Here is an 18,792-nt window from a genome sequence, read left to right on the forward strand (position 1 = left end):
AGTTTCCTTTAATCAACTGAGAAACAGTTTTGAGCTGCTTTCTACTCTTTCACCATGTATTTGGAATGTGTGAGATAATGCCTCCTTGAAGAAGCCAGTAGCTATTAGGAGAGAAGACGCTAAATCGACCACAACTGTGCCTCTGATCATGATTAGGGCTCAGCATGCACAGGCCACTGTCATGGGAAAGAGAACAGGAAGCCTTCTGGGAGGTGGATAACCAAGAAGGCCTTTGCAAGGAGGTACCAGCTGAGGGAGGCTGAATGAGGTGGACATAGGCACATTTCTGAAGCGCTGTTATGCCATGTGAGAAAACTGGGACTGCGCTTTGAACGTCTTTGCTTTTCTCCTTTGCAGCATCCTAACTCTCATTGGCATCCTACAAAACTCTGCTGTCCTGTTGTTCTTCCACTCTTGTCCTTATTTCTCTTTCCTTACATTGTGATCAGAGGTGGCCTCCCTGGCTGTAGTTTACAACTTGACTCTCTCATTCTTCAGTACTTTGTTACTCACAAGATTACTCTCATTGCCAGAAACCTATAGTCCTCCACTTCTGTCAAATCCACCCCATGGATCAAGTGAATGACAGTTGTCTTCCCCTCTGGGTTGTAAGTTGTGAGTCAGTTTGACATGTCCTACATGTTGGCAAATTTCAAGCACCTTGCCCAGTGTTTCATACATGGGAGTCCCGCCCATCTATTGTGCTGAGTAGAAGGAGTTTACTTTAGAATCTTACCACATGTCTTCATTTTCCAGGGTCTTTTATGCACATTGACATAATCATGCTGCTATAATAAGCACTGGCTTTCTTGTCATTGCCAGCAAATGTTCCTTACAGCCCAGTGGCTCATAACATGCCCTGCTGCTACAAATCAGCAACACTTCCCAAATAGAGTGGCATGACTGTGTACAAAGCTTAGTGCACAATGTTTGCTTTTTGCTGTAGAAAATGAAAGACCTCACTTTTCCCTTGGGTGAAAGCAGGCTTGGAAAGCATGGATGCAGGGCCCTTTGCCAAGCATTGCGATTTCCAGGGCTCTGCACCTCATTTCACTGACAGGTGTAGCCAACAGGACTTTGAACTTAGAGTTAGTGGTAAGATTTGTGTCTCGACTCTACCTAGGTGGTTGGAAGCATTTCTGAGAGTTGATTTCCTTACCAGTTGAGTTAGAGTAAATTATACAGAATTTCTATTGCTGTTAGAGGGATTATCTTTTGACAGTGTTTCCACAGCAGTGTACCTACCAAGGATTTTCATTGCCAACAACAACATGCACTCATTCTGATATGTAATTTTTACTCCTAATTTAAGCTGAAAAAGGGAAGGATCTTGGCAGCATACAGAAAAATGGGTGGGGTGAAAAATCAGGCTCAGGTTTCCTAGGTGACACCACAGGAGCCAGATCCTTAAGATGACGGTTGGTTTTTTGCCAGTAAATCTTCGTGGTGCTCATGTATCTGTCATCAAACTGTGCCTTTATGTCACTGTTTTCATACTTACTGTCCCAGATGTGAGTGTCCAAATGTGGGGTCCCAGTCAGTTACTTCCCTTAGCTATGGTTGGAGAGAAAGAATACAGGGGCCATTTGGCATGGGGCATAGGCAGTGGAAGCAGTCTGGACGCTCTTGGAGACTCGCACAGAGGTGTGATTGTCAGTAAGGCTGGGGGCGCCACAGGTGCCGTGCTGTGGCTCTCATGGTCTTAATGACGTATATCTCGCTACACTCTGAGTATCTTGAGGACTTCAAGTACCTGGAAGATCTGTTTTTTCAAGCTGTGAAGCAGATGAGAGGGTCACTTCCCCAGACTCACTCTTCACTTGCAGATGTGGAACAATTTGGGATTAGGGCTTATCTCGAGTGACAAATGACTCAGAACTATCCAAATTATATTTCAAGATAGAAATAATTAGAAAGAGAATTTAAATGATGTCCTACCTATTCTAGCCCGTAGGTAGCCCAAGTTCTTATTATCAGAATCAGTGAGGTCTCTAGAATATTACACCTGAGTCTGCATTACCTGAGCACCTTGCAGAGCAATATTCATCGATTGTCAGAAGCCTTTTGCCTTTGGAGGGAACCTGCCATGATCTTATGTCAGAAATATCTTCTAGAAATTTAATCAGACAAAAGCTTAGCTTCCCTTAAAACCTGGAAATTGCTTGCTCTCATAAAAGAGAGGTGTCAAGTTAGAATGTTTTGCTCTTCACTTTTCTGTCAAATGGCTAAGTAGACCCTTAGGTATGGGGCTATCCACAGAGACTATCTTGGTCCTTGTCACCATCACTTTTAGTTATTGTCTCTTCTTTCTGGTGATTTATTTTATAAGCCTCCTCACTTTCATTTTGAAAGAAGGGATACAAGAGAGAACAGAAGTGGGGACAGATGGATAGACAGAGGCTGGATGCCAGATGGGAACCTAACATGAACAGAGGTAACCTCATCAGAAGATTCCTCCATAGCTTTCTTCTGCTTCAGACGCACCAGCCAGCCCAACAGACAACTTGTCAAGGCAAATCTAGGCTAGTTCTATCTCAATGGCTGCTGCCCAGTTGGTCTAGATATGGTTTAAGACAATGTCAATGGCAATAAAAATTTTATATCTCTCTTCTTGTGTGTTTATGAGAAGTTTTATATCCAACATAAAAGTAGCATGTGGGACACCCGCTTCTAAGAGAGGACACAAGTAAACAATGAGGCATCAGTCAATAATGTCGTCCATCCACAGTGGATTATTGTAAATGCTGTGAGTTGCTAACTATCCAAATTATATTCAAGTATTTCATCACCTGCTTAATCAAGCTGCAAAATAAAGAGTTAGACCACTTCAACTCTAGTGATTTGATTATGTGGTAAAGAGACTGGTGCATAAACATTAATCCTGGGAAATTAATTCATGAAAATTAGCTGAAGATATCCCTAGAGGCCTGTTTTGTATCTATTTTTGCATAAAACGTTGAACTAACTACTTGCTGAAGGTGTCTTGTGGGGACTAGAATGATTATGCGTCGTTCTGCAGTTATCTAGAGAGAATCATGAAGGGGCCGTGGAGTGACCTGAAAATGCATTCTGATTAAAGCTAAGTTTTGAGCAGGAAAATTGCTTTGAAATGATTAAAGGTAAAATTGTTGCTAACAAAGGAAAACACTTGTCCTAGAAGGAGGCCTTTGAAAGGGAGTCTCGTTCTGAGTCTTTTGTGGCTTCACTTTTCAATGCCAAAATGTTATATTGTGTCAACCCATTTCATTATATTAACTTTAAAATTCAGTGGAGGATTAGGAGAATGTTCTAGATAATAGCCAGGCAGGGTGGTGAAGCTCTGCCCTCAGGAAGTCTCCAGCGCAGAAGAGGCAGCTGATCGGAGAAATGTCGGCAGGATCAGTGCCTGCACCATTTGTAATGATTCCCTCAGCAGAGGGCGCCTTCTGGGATCAAGCACATTCATTCTCCTGCATTCCCAAAGTGTGAATGGGGATGCTGAATGGATAAAGAAAGACTCTTGTTTCATAAGAGCTCAGGGCAAGTCATGATTTGATACCAAAACCTATGAAACACTGCGTGTGTGTGTGTGTGTGTGTGTGTGTGTGTGTGTGTGTGTGTGTGTGTTTGGGGAGAGGGGATCTTTGGATTTTGGAATTGCTAATAAGGAGCTGTGGACCTATGGTAAATCAGGAAGGAAGGAGCTCATGTGTCAGGGAAACATTCTGAGATACAAGGACTGTTCCTATGGCTGTGGAGAAGGAGGTACGGAACAGTGCTGAGTTCTCCCGCACAGTGTCTTTTTCCCAGAACTTCTGCACTGCTGGGGTCTCTCAGGATGGTGACACCAGAAAGCCTAATGGAGAGGTCCAGCCCCGACAATAAAGCTTTACACTCTGTCACCACTGCCTCGGTGACTGCATGGCTGTCCTCACCCACTGCTCCCTCCTGGTTATTCTACCCAATATCATCATTTTTCCAGATCCCTTTCATCTTCTCCTCCATTCACCAGTCTCACTATCTGTTCTTTGTTTTTTCACTTACCAAAATTTAAATCCTAGGAGCTTTAAAGCATTTCTTGTTTATCTTCTGTTTAACTCCGATCATTCCCCTCTGCAACCCAGGCTTTGTTCTTACCAGTTTGTCTTAGAGTAGGTAAGAATGAGTGCCTACTTAGGAGGAAGCTTCTCTACCCATGACTTTGTTTAACCGGAGCGGTGTTTATCTCCTAAGTGCTGTGGAGAGAAGCAGCCTCCCCACAGTGGGAAGTGGCTGATAGGTTCTCTCTATGAAGCGTGTCTGCTGTACAAAGCAACATATTGATGCAGTACTCAAATCTGGATATGTTAAACCACACTGGAACGGAAAGTAGCTAGCATTGTTTGTATTCTTATCTTTTTTAAAGTATAATTTTCATAATATTTTTGAACACCACAATTGCCCATGCCTCTGTGTTACAATTGTTTTTGCCTGTATTTACTGTGCCTCTAATTCTGTTCAGTTTGCTCAGGCCAAGCATTTGTTTTGCTAGTATCTATGAGAAAGCTCCTATTTATGATAACTGTTAAAGGAATTATTTGGTTCCACTCTCTTTCTTAGTCTCAGGTTGTTTCTTAAGGATGTGCCGTCAGTAGTATCGCTGGTGTGTGATGATGAAATGGGTACAGCAGCAGGGTCAGGACGGCAGCCCCTCACCACATCAGACAGGCCCTGCTCTTGCTGCGTCAGCACTAGTGAGTGATAGCAAAGCAGGGAGTGCCATGAGGTCCCGAGGTTGCTGTTGAGCAACCTCATTCTCTGTGTGCCACCCCCAGCTCTAGGTGCCTACAGCACCCTCCTTTGTGGTACCCAGCGCAGGTAGGTTTGGAGCTCCTGTGTATCTAGCCGCAAGAAGTATTCACTGGCTAACAGTGAGCAAATTAACATTGGCACTGCATCTGGGAAGACTGGAGAGAGAAGAAAAAGGTCAGAACGGTGAAATAGCCAGAGTGGTGGTCAGTGGGCCAAATAACCAAACCAACCCATTCAGAGCCTGGCGCGAGCTGTGATCAGCTTCTCTCCTGCCTATTGTTGTTCATACTTCTTGGATGGGAATTACAGTCACCAGAGGCAATCCCAATCAGCTCTATTTACCTGTGTAATATATTACAATGAACTCTTGAAAAGATGCCCTGAATATAAAAGAATAAGAATGCGTGAGGTACATGTCTATGTGTTTCATATTTTTTGTTCTATCTTTAAAAAAAAAAAATTCCTTTAACATTGCACTACAGTTCTTTGATAGGAGCCGTTTGCTGTCAACCCATCATAGCATCTCACAGTGATTACAGAAGCCCTCACATCACTTAGTATCCTGTTCTAAAGAGTTGCAGACATTCCTGCTAATGTAGATTAGAGCATCACGAAGACATCTAGAATGGAGTGCCCATGGAAACCCTGGGGCGGAGATTGGAAAGCTGATATTTCTTTAATCCGTGAGAAATCAGAACTCTTTTCAAACAATATTCTTCATAGTTTGTATATTCTTTCAATTTGATATGACTCTAAAAAATAATTATAGGTAATTTAATGCTATAGAATAAATATCATCTGACTTGTTTATGTAGAAATTTCTTCCTCTTCATCTGCTAAGTTAATTCATCAAGCAGATTCTATTTACTAATAGTACAGATAAAATGTGTTTGGTTTTCATACTTAAAAAACATTTTATTAAATGAACTTACACATTTTGTGCTTCATCTCATTTCCCTCCCAGATACTTTTCTGAACATAGATCTAGTTTTGAACATCTTTCTTAAAAATATTTCCACCCTTCCTTTCTTCTTTCCTGTGTTTTCTCCTCTGCCCTACCTGGGAGGTTTGTTTGTCTCTATCTTGTCCTTGTAAGCCTCTCCTCAAAGAGCATAACCTTGGGCCGAGAAGTGGTAGCCCATTCTGCAGATGGAGGCCTATAAAGAGGGTGTAGGAAGCCCAGCCAGGAGGTACCCCTGGCCCCTGATGAAAAGCTGGCTTCGTGAAGGCTGTGTCTACCAGATGCCAAGATAATTCCCGGTAAAGACAGTTCAACCAAAGACAAGCAGTTCAGTGTAAGCTTAGTCCGTGTGGTTCCTTTCTCTGGACAAAATGAACTGACTGACTGCTGGCACTGGCCACTTTCCAGCCAGTGCTTAGGGTGTTTCCTAGAGCAGTGAGCTCTGAAATGGGAGTATCAGCTGTGTACAGTGATGCACTGGCCACGAGAAAAGGATTCCAGAGCATCCATTTGTACCTAAAGATAGAATTTGAAATTTGCTTATGTTTGATTTTTATGGACTGCTAATTTGAAATGTAATTTAAATGATGTAGAATAGTTGTCATTAACTTGCTTTGATTATATGGCCCCAGGGCAAACAGTTTTAGAATTTACCCCCATTATTTATGATTCACAATCTGTGGGTTTGGGATCTCCTAAGGACAGCAGAACTATTATAAGGAGTCCACTCATACATACAGGCACACCCGTTTTCTCACTCAGTTGATACTGAAATATATTGATCACCTAAAGGTTTGAAACTGTTCATTAGTTCATTTAATTATTCATGTTTGTTGTATTTTAAAATTTCCTATAAAATTAGATTCCTTATATATGAAAAATGTTGTGAATCCATGAAGGAGACAATGGGACAGAAATGACTAAGAGGAACTAGGTCCCAAGATGTTAGGTCAGTTTGTCGATTAATCAGGTTTCTGTTACTCTAACAAATACCTCAGGTGATCAGTTCATAAAACGGTGTTAATTTTGGAGATTTTAGTCCTTGACTAGGTGGCACCATGCTTTGGGCCCTGTAGCAAGACAGGGTATCACAGTGGTCATGCATGGTAAGACTGTTCTCCTAAGTGCCAGGACAGCAAACCCAAGGGGACCTCGTTAGAATGTAAAGGGAGAGTTAGTCATCACCAGGTCCGAAGGCAGGTTGTACAGGGCTACTTGACAAGCAAAGAAGATGTGATTTTTTTCCTTTTCTCTCTTAATGATTAGCTATAGATAAAATCCATACAATGTTTCAAAATTTAGCTCAAGAGCATGTAATACACTCTCACTGTGTCCACCTAAGGTTCAGACTATTGGTGAGGGATTGAGGAAAAAGCTCAGTGCCTCTAAACAAACTTACTGGAGACAACCACCTAAGCAGTTAATAGGAACTTACTGCTTTCTGTCCTAGGTAGACAAAGCCCATCCAATTTGTACCAGCACATTGATCTGAGAGGTAGAAAAGGGTATTCTTTGAAAGAGCCGGTTAATCATTGCAGTGTACTCTGAGGCCTCATTCAGTGCGGCTGCCATTTTGTTGCTTGCCACCTTCATGTATGAAGGAGTATTCTCAATCTCTCTTTCTCTAAAAACCTGTCATTTTTCTATAATCTGCCTGTGCTCTATACATGGCCTCTGTGTCTTGTATCAAAGACACAAAGAATCAAGGTGTGTTGCCAGTTCCTGGCAGTATTAGGACCTTACTGTGTTAGCGCTGGTGTCCCAGTAACAGTGCTATAGTCAGAGATGATTTCAGGGATGCGGAAGCAGGCAAAACCCTAGGCCCCAACATGCTGCTCAGTAATGTCAGCCCTTACGATTTGAGTTTTCTCCCTGGCCCACCAGGGACTTCAAAGCTGTTTTTACTGTAAACCGGGGCTCTTCTCTTAGGCCTACAGTGGCCTAATAGTTAAGTAAAAGCAGAAGAAAGTTTGACTTCCATTTTGTATCCTTTTCACTGTAAATCCTGGGTCAACTCTCATTAAGGCAGTGTCTAAAAGTTAGCAAAATAAAGTTGATTGGTCTTGAATTTACATAATTGTACCCTATTCCACTTTGAGGACACCAAGACGGGGTTTCATTTAGCTTTGCTCAAGAAGTCTCCAGGTGTTATCCTGAACCTGGCTTCACTTGAAAATGAGGCAACCCCTCAGCAAAAGGATTCCAGAGCTATGATATCAAGACTGAGTTAGTGATCAACCAAACCCCAGCCCACGAGCTGATCCTTAAAACCTGGCCACTCACCTTTGCAAGTGGGCCAGGCCCCACCCAGCTACCTAAGCTGCAGTCCTTTGCCATAGTCCTTTAACTTTCCTGTTAAAGCCCTTCCTATAAATTTGTGCTTTAGTTTTAATATCCATGATTACTGAAAGTAAGAACTTATGCTAGCCAATAACCAAGTGTTCCCAGAATTCCCTTCACCTCACCCACCCCCAGATACACAATGACTGGAAGACCTTTCTCTAGGCTCCAGCCCTGGAAGGCTCCTCCACCTCCCCGTACAGCCACAGGCTGGGAACAAGTGTTGAGCACCGGGCCTTTGCAGGGCATCTAGGAGCCGCACACTAGCCGTTTGGGAGAGGATGTCACATGTGGTAAGAATTATATGTGCTTAAATGTGTGTCTACCTTTTGTTTAATAACTGAAGTGCTTTCTTTTTCCTTTTTACCTCAACATATTGTTTGTTCTCTTTTGAGTGAGCGGAGGGATGTATCATGGTCTTGACCTGTATCTTTGCATTCCTCTTTATGCACATTTATATCCTTAAGGCTATTACAACAAAATGCCACAGGCTGTGTGTCATAAACAACAGAAATTTATTTTCTCATAGTTCTGGAGATGAAAGTCCAAAATGAAGTGACAGCAGTTTGTTTTCTTCTGGGGCCTCTTCCCTGGCTTGTGGATGGTCACAGTTCTACCTTGTAGGTCCCTGCCTGCCCTGCTCTTCCAGGCTGGATGAGGGTATCATTTTAAATTAATCACTTCCTTAAAAGCTTCACCTACAAATATAGTCACATTTTGAGGTAGTACGTATTAAGACTTCAACATATAAATTTAACAGCACAGAATTTAGCTCATAGCAAAGGGTACTTATTTTTGGTTTATCTAGTGTTCTCAGGAAAACATGAATGACTTGGCAGGGTCAAGAAGCTTTATCAATAGGGAACCTATATCCATATTTGTTTGTCACAGTCCATTTTACTGCCATTAGCTCTTAATTTTTAAAAATCATTTATTTATTTATTTATTTATTCATTCATTTATTTAGTTGGTACTGGGTCTCACTATGCAGCTTGGACTTAGTAATCAACCTCCTGTCTCAGCCTCCCCAGCACTGAGATTACAGGTATGCACCACCATGCCTAGTTTTGGGGCTAGTACAGTGCACCCAGGGTTCTGGGGCTCGCAAGGCATGTGGTACTGGGGATCAAACTCAGCTCTTTGTGCTTGCCAGGAAGGCATGTAGACTGTTGAGCTATCTCCCCAGTCCCCATTATCCTTTCTTAATTAAAATAGAGCCCTCTTTGCCTGTCAAAAATATCTTATTAGACAATATTCATGAATTACTTTATACAGGTTCTAGATCCATAGTTCATATACTCGAGTCTTCAAAAAATATATTGCTTTGCCTAGGTTTTGTCAACCGTGAAGTAGAGATGCTAAGAATAGTGACCTCAAGAGTTCTTATGAGAACCCAGTGAGTCAGTATGTGTGCATCACCCAAAATACTGCCCTACATGGAGAAGCACTGGTGTCACCCTGAGTAAAGCAAAGAGGAGGAAGGGAAGGAGAAGGAGGATATCTGTTAAGGAGGATGATTAATTTTATGTCCGTTTGACTGGACCATGGTGCCCAGATATTGGGAAAAGCATTCTGGATGTTTCTATGAGAGTGTTTTTGGATGAGACTTACACTTAAATCAGAGTGCTGAATGAAATAAACTGTCCTGTGCTGTGGGTGGGCCTCCTCCACCAAGTGGAAGCCATGAGGAGAGCAGGAGGCTGCCTTTCTCTGAGCAAGAAGGAATGAGCCCCCAGAAAGCCTGGCACCTAGTCTACAGCTCAGCTCCTCCTGGTTCAGCCACAGATGGCCTCTGGACTCAAACTGCATGCCTTCCCTTGGTCTTCCTTCTTTCAGGCTTCCCCATCAGACTTTGGACATTGCCAGGCCTTGACAATCACATGTGCTAATTCCTTAAAATAAATCTCCTTATCTCTGCACATCCTGTTCTGCCTTTCTGAAGAACCCTAATTAATACTCCAAGTGTGGAAGTCAAAGCTATCCCTGTAGCATAACTTTTAATTTGAAAATGTTCATGTATTTCTGGATTTTTATGTTCTTTTATATTCCCTATAATCTTTGCATGTCTATAGACTGGTGAACAAAAAATAAACATCCACAAGATAATGGGATTAGTGAATAGGCTCTTTTCTATTAGTCGCAGTAGTTTGAATGAAAATGGATTTTGTATTTTCATGTTTATGAACAACATTGATATTATCCATCTGATAGAATTTTCATCATTATTCATAATTTTGAAGATTACGTTTTTCAGGAAGCAAGAGTAGTATCTTTAATAAATGTTTGAAATAAAAGCATCATAAATTAGTCTCAGGAAAGTAAGTGTTGATTAAAAAACCAGAATTAAATCACCATGTCCAAAACTGAGCTTTGAAACTAAGCAGGCAAGCAAATATTGGCAGGAGCTCCCCCAAGTTAAAAGATTGGCAAATCATCCATATGAAAAAAGTGAACTCAGAAAAATCAAGGAAAAGATGGAGGTGGAACTGAAAACCACAGTGTCCTGGAACAGATCATTGAGGCCTAGGAAAATCTCCTGTCCATTTCCACTACTAGCATGAATGCGTAGGATGGTTTAGAGTATATTTTACCTACCTTTCCCAGATGAGGACCATTGTGCTGAAACTGGGGCCTCTTGTATCATGCAGGATGCTCCCTCTAAGCTCAGCTGAGGAGCAACCTGAGTTTTCCATTGCCTTGTAATATTCAAAACTTGCAGCAATTAGGATGTGGGCATTTGGGAAAGAGGCATTACTATGTCTAACATACTTTTTCAAAATAATTTTTACTTTTTGATCATGCAGATGTTTATCTATTTGAGAATAATAATTGAATCAAAAAAGGAACAAGACCAAAGCCTAAAACAATGTAAATAGAAACAAATAAACATGTATATGTTACAGTAGCATATTCTATGTTGGAGGGCAAAAAAAAAAAAAAAATGATTCCAATCAATGAACTTGGCTCATAGGACTCTATGACTCAGCCAAACTCCTTACAGTGATATGTACTTTTAGAACTGCTGGGTTTTGAAACTTGTTAACACCTTCCCCTTCCCATACACCATGCTGGAGTTTAGGCACATTGGACTAACTTCACTGTGGTGATTGGAGGGAGAACTCTTTGGGGATGATTGGGATTAGAGTCACTAGGTCCAATTCTCCATGAGAGAATTCCAGTTGACTTTCCAAGACCAGAGAGTCACATATACACATGCCATCCTGTTTCGTGCCTGCCATGTCCTCTGCCACCAGGACAGCTATCACTAGAAATGACTCCTCAACTGGGCACCTGCAGAACTATGAGCTGAAACAGGCCACTTTATAACTCACCACTATTCAGTGCTCAGTTACTTGGAACGCAGAACAGAATAGTGAAAAGGCCACAATAATTGCCCAGATCTCTTGATCTTAGTAAATTCAGTTGAGGTAGTGGTTTTATTCATTCTAAATATCTCTCCCCCATATCTAACAGATAAAAAGAATGAATGTGTTCATGTTTCTGGGAGCCAGGGTGCTTGGTATGGGTGATGGAGAGAAAAATACAGCATGAGGAGGGAGAGCCTTCAGGTGCTGCTCATTCTCTGAATTGGTGTAGGGTATCGTTACCCAGGAGCAATAAGCACAGCTAGTGGCAGACTTTGGTTTCTAAATGATATTCCATGCTAAAAGAAAGTAAGATTCCTTAAGGAAATACCTGATTCCAGGTGAAACAGGCACAAGGTACAAGGTAAGCACATTGAGCATCTAATGTAAAATACAGACTAATAGATTTTGACTTAAAAAGGAATGCTCAGGATTAAAATACAAGCAACTAGGGTTGAGAAAGAGAAGGCACTTTTTAAAAAGAAAAATATCAGCTAACAAATACAAGAGACTAATGGAGAAGAGACACTGTTTATGTAATCCCCCATGTAAGGAATAATTAAGGCTGTATCATTGATGCATAATAAAGCTGAGAGGTGAAATGCTGTTGACATTTCCAAATATCCCACAGATTGCTTATTAATTAAAAAAAGGAAAAGGTGTGTTTATGAATGGGGAGATCTATTCTCTATCACCTTTGTCAAATTGCCAAACTTAGCATTACAACAGCAGAACAAACTGGTATTCTGTGCCACACAGTGTGACAGAAAGGAAAAATAAAATATCAAGTACATTTCATTCTTTCCCCAAACATTTATCTTGCATCTATTTATGACAGAAAGGAATCAGGCAATTCTAGATATGGAGCACTTTGTAGGACAACTTTCTTGGACACCAGGTTATAATAAAGTAAATGGAAATGGAAATAAACCAGTGACCACCAAATGTGACTTGTGATGTTTGATTACATGGTGAATTTAAAAAAATAAAGCAGGCCTGGCAAGATATCTCAGTGGACTAAAGTGCCTTCTTAGGCAGAGTGCAGTAGCCTGGGTTCGATCCCTGGTATGTGTGCCGGCCCTACTTGTGGGGCACACTGAGATAGGGATTGAGACTGGGGGTGGTGGTGTGTGCCTGTAATCCCTGTCCTGCAAGGCCAAACACAGGAGAATCACTATGAGTCTGATCTATGTAGTGAGATCCTATAGACCCTATCCTAAATACAGAAAAATAAATAAATAAATGAATAAATAAATAAAACAGAAAAGACACTGTTGGAACAATGGGAAAATTTTGAATGTAGACTCTACACTAAATAATATTGCTATAAAAAAGTAAAAAAAAAAATTGCTATGTTAATATTAAATATCTTGCATAATATACTATGAGTTCAAGTAGGATATGATCTTATCTTGTAGAGATGTATACTGAAGCATTTAGATTTTGGGGAGCTCAAGGGGAACAGCCTTAACAAATTAAAATGAAAACCAAATAAATGCAAAGGGTAGTAAGAAACCCCTGAGTATTTATATTCAGCCTGATATGAATAATTTTCAAATAGCTCCAAAAAATGTATATGTGTTCATATGTACACACATATGAACATTCAATGAGAACAAAATGACCGCTGCCAAATGGCAATAGTTGTTTGGCTTTGGTGAGTGGAGCTGGTTTGCACTGTATTTTCAAATTTTCTGTCAGTTTGATTTTCAAAATAAGTTAAAAAAATCTTTTATTGAGTTTGGGGGTTCTTACTAACTTTTGAGTTTATTTGGTTTGTATTTTAATTTGTTAAGGCCGGGCCCCTTGAGCACCCTAAACCCATAGTGTGTTTCCAGCTATCTTTGGAAATCTCTCCCTGATGTCTACTTCTGCTTTGAGCGTCTGGGTAAACTGATGGGTTTTTTAAAATATTTATTTATCTATCTGTCTATCTGCTTATTTATTTATTGTATTTAGGACTGGGTCTCACTGCATAGATCGGACTTGTAGTGATTATCCTGTTTACAACTTCCCAAGTTGGGGATTAAACTCCCAGCCCCTGTGTCTGCTTAAGCAGGCACTTTAACCCGCTGAGCTATTTGGCCAGATGCATAGAGAGGAGTTTTAATAGAAGTAGTATTGGTATGTTAATTTTAATGAAAAATATATGGAGAAAGCATTTGAAGATAAGCTATAAGTAAAATGGACATGTGTTGTCTGGTTTCGTCTGGTACTCAATAAGTATGAGCTTAATAAGAATGTCTTATAAGCATCTAAATACCATTAAAATATTATCTGGTATTAACAATAACAAGAATAAAAGACACAGGTTTCCAGGGTTGGTTGAAAGGCTAGTGGTGAGCTCTGAGGATAGGACTCTGATCTACAGTTTACACAAGTTTGCCACATTCTCTGGCTCTCTCAAGTGAATTTCTTCAGAGAGATTAAAAGTTGTATGAGTCCCTTTATACCTCTGGACTCAATCTTAAGTCTTCCAGGAAGTTTCTTACCCCTTCCCTTCTCTTGCTTCCTGCCAGATCACTCTTCAGTGTTTGTTTGTTTGTTTGTTTGTTTTTGCCACCTGCCATGACCGCTACACTTCTCCCTCACTTCCCAGCCCACCTCTTGGGCTTGCCTAATTTCCAGCTCTGTCCATGACTTCCGGTTCCATAACTTCCGGTTCATGATTTCCGGTTCTGTCACCCTGCCCAGCCTACCTACTTACACTTGCTGCTCCTCCAGTAGGTGAATCCCCTTACCCAGATAAAGTGTTCCCTTTACATATTTACATATTTTTCACCACATTTTTTTTCAGGTCTCTCTGAGTGTTTTTATACAGGAAAGTTTTCTGTAAGAAATTTTGAAACCAAACTCTGAACTAGATTCATGCTTTGTGGTCCATATAATAGGCTAAAACCAGACTATAACACTTGGTAGCTAAATTAGGCTTTGTGAATTCCTTAACCACTCTGCACTTTGTTTTCTGATCAATAAAATGGAAGCAATAAACCTACTTAAAATGGTTCCTATAAGGATTAAAGCTGCTTACATACATAAAGCACCTGTGCAAGGTAGCATAACTATTTACTATTTTTAACCAACACTGTCTTTCCCTGGCATGTCAGACCTGAATCAAATTTAATTTTCATGACATTAATAATGAGCCTTATAAAATGATTTCTTTGTTATTTTTCTGTTTCCCATTGTTTCAGGTGTCCCTGGGACTTCTGCATGCCCATGCAACACATATCCTGTGGCCTCCAGAGCGCTGGCAGAAATTAGAGTCTTTTCTTCCCCCAGAGCGTTCACCCGTGCAGAGTGAAGAAAAGTGACTTCTGGGCGCACCCGTACTGCTGGCTTTGGAGTTGCAGGTGCCGGGGTACAGAGGAGGAGCTCGGGAAGGGAAAGAGCTCCCACATTACGATGCTGTGAAACACACGTTTATGTCACGTTGAGAATTTGTATTCTTAAGGAAAAATAAAAAATATGAAACAGTAGTGAATGACACCTGAGTCTGTGTTAAATTTTGGTGCCGTTTTTCAGTTCCAGGACAAAATATATGCAGACCTTTGGAAATATGAACATATAGCACCTGTCCTTTTAAAATTAATACTGTGTTTACAACACATAGCAATTACACTCATATTTGGAACTTCTTACTCTGCTTCCTCACCCGCCCTCCCTCTCACTCCTCTATGTCTTCTTTCCATCTCTACCGAGTCAGCTTCCCATTTTATAACCTGCCACTCTTATTTTGCTCTTTAAATTACTTATATTTTAGGTTTGTTATTTTAGGGACACTATGAGGTAGCCTTTATGACTGATTGATTTCCCTTTGTATTATCTTCTCAAGATACATTCTTTTTCTACAAATAACTCAAATTTATTCTTCTTTATAACTCATTAGTATGCCATTGTCTTCAGGTGAATTCAAGATAATTTTTTGTGCTTAATTTTATTGATTTGCGTTCTGATTTTTAGTCCATGTGCTAAATGATTTTCAAAATTATTCGATGACAATAATTTGCTGTTAACTATTAAGATAGTATATGGAAAACATGCATACAATGATAGGAATTATAATTAATAATACCTACAATGTAATGACTGCCAGTTACGAAGAACAGTAAACTGTGATGTTGAAGCAATGATTTGTTCAGGTCTTGTTTTAGATGATTAATTATCATCTAATTGTACATTCATTAATGAGAAACACATTGCCTTTTATAAAAGGAAGGAATTAAAGTGATGGAGAACCAATTCAATCAGTACTTTCATATAATCAAACATTTTATTGGTCCTTTTCAATTCAAGACTTCTGAGTAATTTCAGACCTGTTCGTGGTGATGAATAAACCTATTTATCAGCATCCACCACTATTTGACAGAAAGTGAAATGGAAAGCAAAAATCACTCCATATCAACCAGAATCCAAGTCTATACACTGACATCACCAGTGGCATAGGGGAATAACAGTAGAATAATAGGGTCTGTAATTTGTAACAATAGGAAGCAAATTCCCCCCATACAAGTCTGTAGCTGTTATAAAGCTACCTTCCTTTTCCCTCTTCTTAAAGACTTGTGCTGATGTAAACAAAGTCTGTAGATCAATTACGTGTGCTCATCTGGTCTTTTCTGTTTCATCAGCAGACACGATCCCTGATAATGTCTGTGGGTGCCACCTTACAGATGTATGTGCCACCTCCTCATTAACAAGCAGGAATATAAAGAGCAACAGCAGAGCACAGAGAGCAGGAATAGCAAGAGCACTCATTACTGCTAATAGCACAACAATCACTTTTTGGACAAACATTAGTGAGCACTTGTATACTAAAGTCAGTCAGAATTATTACGTTTAAAAGCCACATCTGCTTAAAATATTTCAGTGGAAGCCGAGGATAGTGGTGCATACCTGTAATCCCAGCAATTGGGAGGGTTGCTGCAACTTCAAGGCCAGCCTGGGCTACAGAATGAGTTCATGTGTTCGAAGCCAGTAGAACACAGGGAGACTCTGTAAAAAATATATAAACAAATAAGTAAAATTTTTCATGCATCTTCATCGCTCTTCTCTTCACTTCCATTTCCTGTCTTCTCCAGCTAGAACTTCATACTCTAGTCTTTAATAGCTGTTTACTGAATTATCAACATTTCTACTTTTGAAATCCTCTTACTCCAGGCAAAGTGTCCCCTGAGATGACAGGTGGAGTATTTAGTGCTCTATATTTATTATGGTTTGTGTCTAGTTGTCCCCCCAAAGCCTCATGCAGTCAAGGGGTGGACTTCTAGAGTTTGTGCTTAGCTCATGATCCACTGGGATTATGGATCTGAATACTGCTGGGATGATGGGTGAGAGTGCTGCACTCAGCCTGGGGCAGATAGCCTGAATGTAATATCAGAAAGATAGAGACAGACTTGCACTCTGCAGCCGGTGTTGTTGCTACTACTCCTCCCTTTTGCCCTCGTGCTCTTTGCTGCTGCCATGAAAGGTTGCCCTTTACTATGTGCCACTCTGCCTTGGAGCCAGCTGAGTATGGACTGAAACCTCCATTAACTGTGAACCAAATAAACCTTTCCTTCCTTCATTTTTGGTGTTGGGTATTTGTCCCAGAAATGAGAGAAGAGTAACTGAGACAAATATTTAGTTGCTAGAACTAGAAGTCAGAGGATCTCACAAGAAGGACTAGGGGAGGAGAATAACCACCGAAGCAGGGCTGCCTAGTGTAGCTCCTGCTTACTACTGGTGTAGAAGAATTCGGTATTTCAGCACTTTAGCAAATTGGCCATCAACCTTGCTACTTTTATTTACTACCGGTGAACTCTTACGTAAACTCTTAATTTCAGGTTGTAAATCTTCAGAGAGGAGGAGAATATTCTCTCTATTCAATTATGTGCTCTCTCGCCACCTGGCACCTCACCACAGAGGCGACACTTAATGCTCATTGAACAACTTGTCTCAAGAGCTGCTTCCTCAGAAATGTGACTTTAGGCCCAATATATGAGGTCTTAAGTATATCACTCACTCTGTAGACTAATCATGTACACACTCTCTCCCCAGCCAGGTTGTGAACTAACTAGTCTAAGGTAGGCTTTCCCTGGCTCCACTTGGTAACAAGGCTGCACAAAATTGATCATAGAATTCTTCATCAGCATATGAATGCTGAGTGTTATGTTAAGGATGGAAAAATCAAGAGGAATGAAACAAAGGTTCTCATAATCTATAAGAGGAAAGAGGAAGAAATGAGAAAAGGCAAATAGGTGCTGGGCAATTTACCATTAAGAATGGACCATAGAATAACTGCTATGGGGACAGACATGACAGTGAATGTGTTTGTATTGGGGGACTTCTAGGGCAAGAGGACAACTTTACCAAAAGAGGTACCATGGGCAGAGCCGTTCAAGCTGAATAGCATTATGCTTTTGTGATTTACAAGCCAATCCAGGTAAATCTATTTCAGTTGCTTGTATTATTTCTACTTTTATTGCCAGTAAACTGTTTGGAGGATGCATATGTATTAAGTTTTACACATTTAATTTACGGAATATAAAATTGTGCTTGTGTCTCAAGAGGGTTTAGATCTGCCTTGTTTTGTCACTTTTTGCAAAAGTCACAAAGAATTTATTCTAAAAAAGTGTGTTGTATGTGGAAAAACGTGTAAATTTGGATGTACACTAAACTACCAAATTAGCATGCTCACTTCAGATAGTCAGAAGGAAAGGAATTAAAAAAAAAAAAAAAAAAAAAAAAAAAAAAAAAAAAAAAAAAAAAAAAAAAAAAAAAACTTCGAAAATACTATAGATATAGAAGTTCTCTGGCATTATTTTGGTCAAGAGGGAAGAGACTGGCACCTGAAACGGAACCAAAAAATTTCAGTATCATTAATTAAATGACCTGGTTTCTGCAATTTTTCATTATATTACTCTATAATTACAAATGGAAATGTTTAAAGGATCCATTTTTGACCATTTTTCTTTCTTTCTTTCTTTCTTTCTTTCTTTTTTTTTTTTTTTTTTGTATTTTAGGGAAGGATCTACAGTGTGTTCAGGGTCTCACTACTAGATCCAACTCATAGTGATCCACCTGTTTACAGCCTCCCTAGAGCTGGGATTACAGGTGTAAGCCACCATGCCCAGTCTCAGTCACCATCTCAGGGTGCCCTGGGGGCAGGGCCAGCATGGCAGGCCCAGGGATTGAACCTCCAGGCCCTTGCACCTGCTTGCAGGCATTTTAGTCCACTGAGCTTTTTGGCTGGCCCTCATATTATTTCACAGTATAAAAACATTTACATTTATGTACCTGAGAGCCCCTCTCTGCCTTTATTCAGCTCTCAGCTCAAAATTGCCTCCTCATGGGGCTTCCCTGGTCATCCTTACAAAG

The 18,792-nt window shown here is 40.4% G+C and overlaps 1 protein-coding gene across 1 annotated transcript in view; it reads left to right on the forward strand.

Moving 5' to 3' along the window:
* The window catches only part of LOC101572076 (mitochondrial inner membrane protease subunit 2-like), a 307,127-nt gene extending 292,217 nt beyond the window's left edge, over positions 1 to 14,910 (forward strand). Inside the window, exon 3 of the mRNA XM_004641646.2 lies at positions 14,631 to 14,910. Coding sequence (XP_004641703.1) covers positions 14,631 to 14,750 — 120 coding nt within the window. The 3' untranslated portion in view covers positions 14,751 to 14,910. The remainder of the gene's footprint in view (positions 1 to 14,630) is intronic.
* The last annotated feature ends 3,882 nt before the right edge of the window (positions 14,911 to 18,792 follow it).

This window comes from Octodon degus, unplaced genomic scaffold (genome assembly GCF_000260255.1).
Source record: "Octodon degus isolate 3935 unplaced genomic scaffold, OctDeg1.0 scaffold00139, whole genome shotgun sequence".
NCBI lineage: Eukaryota > Metazoa > Chordata > Mammalia > Rodentia > Octodontidae > Octodon > Octodon degus.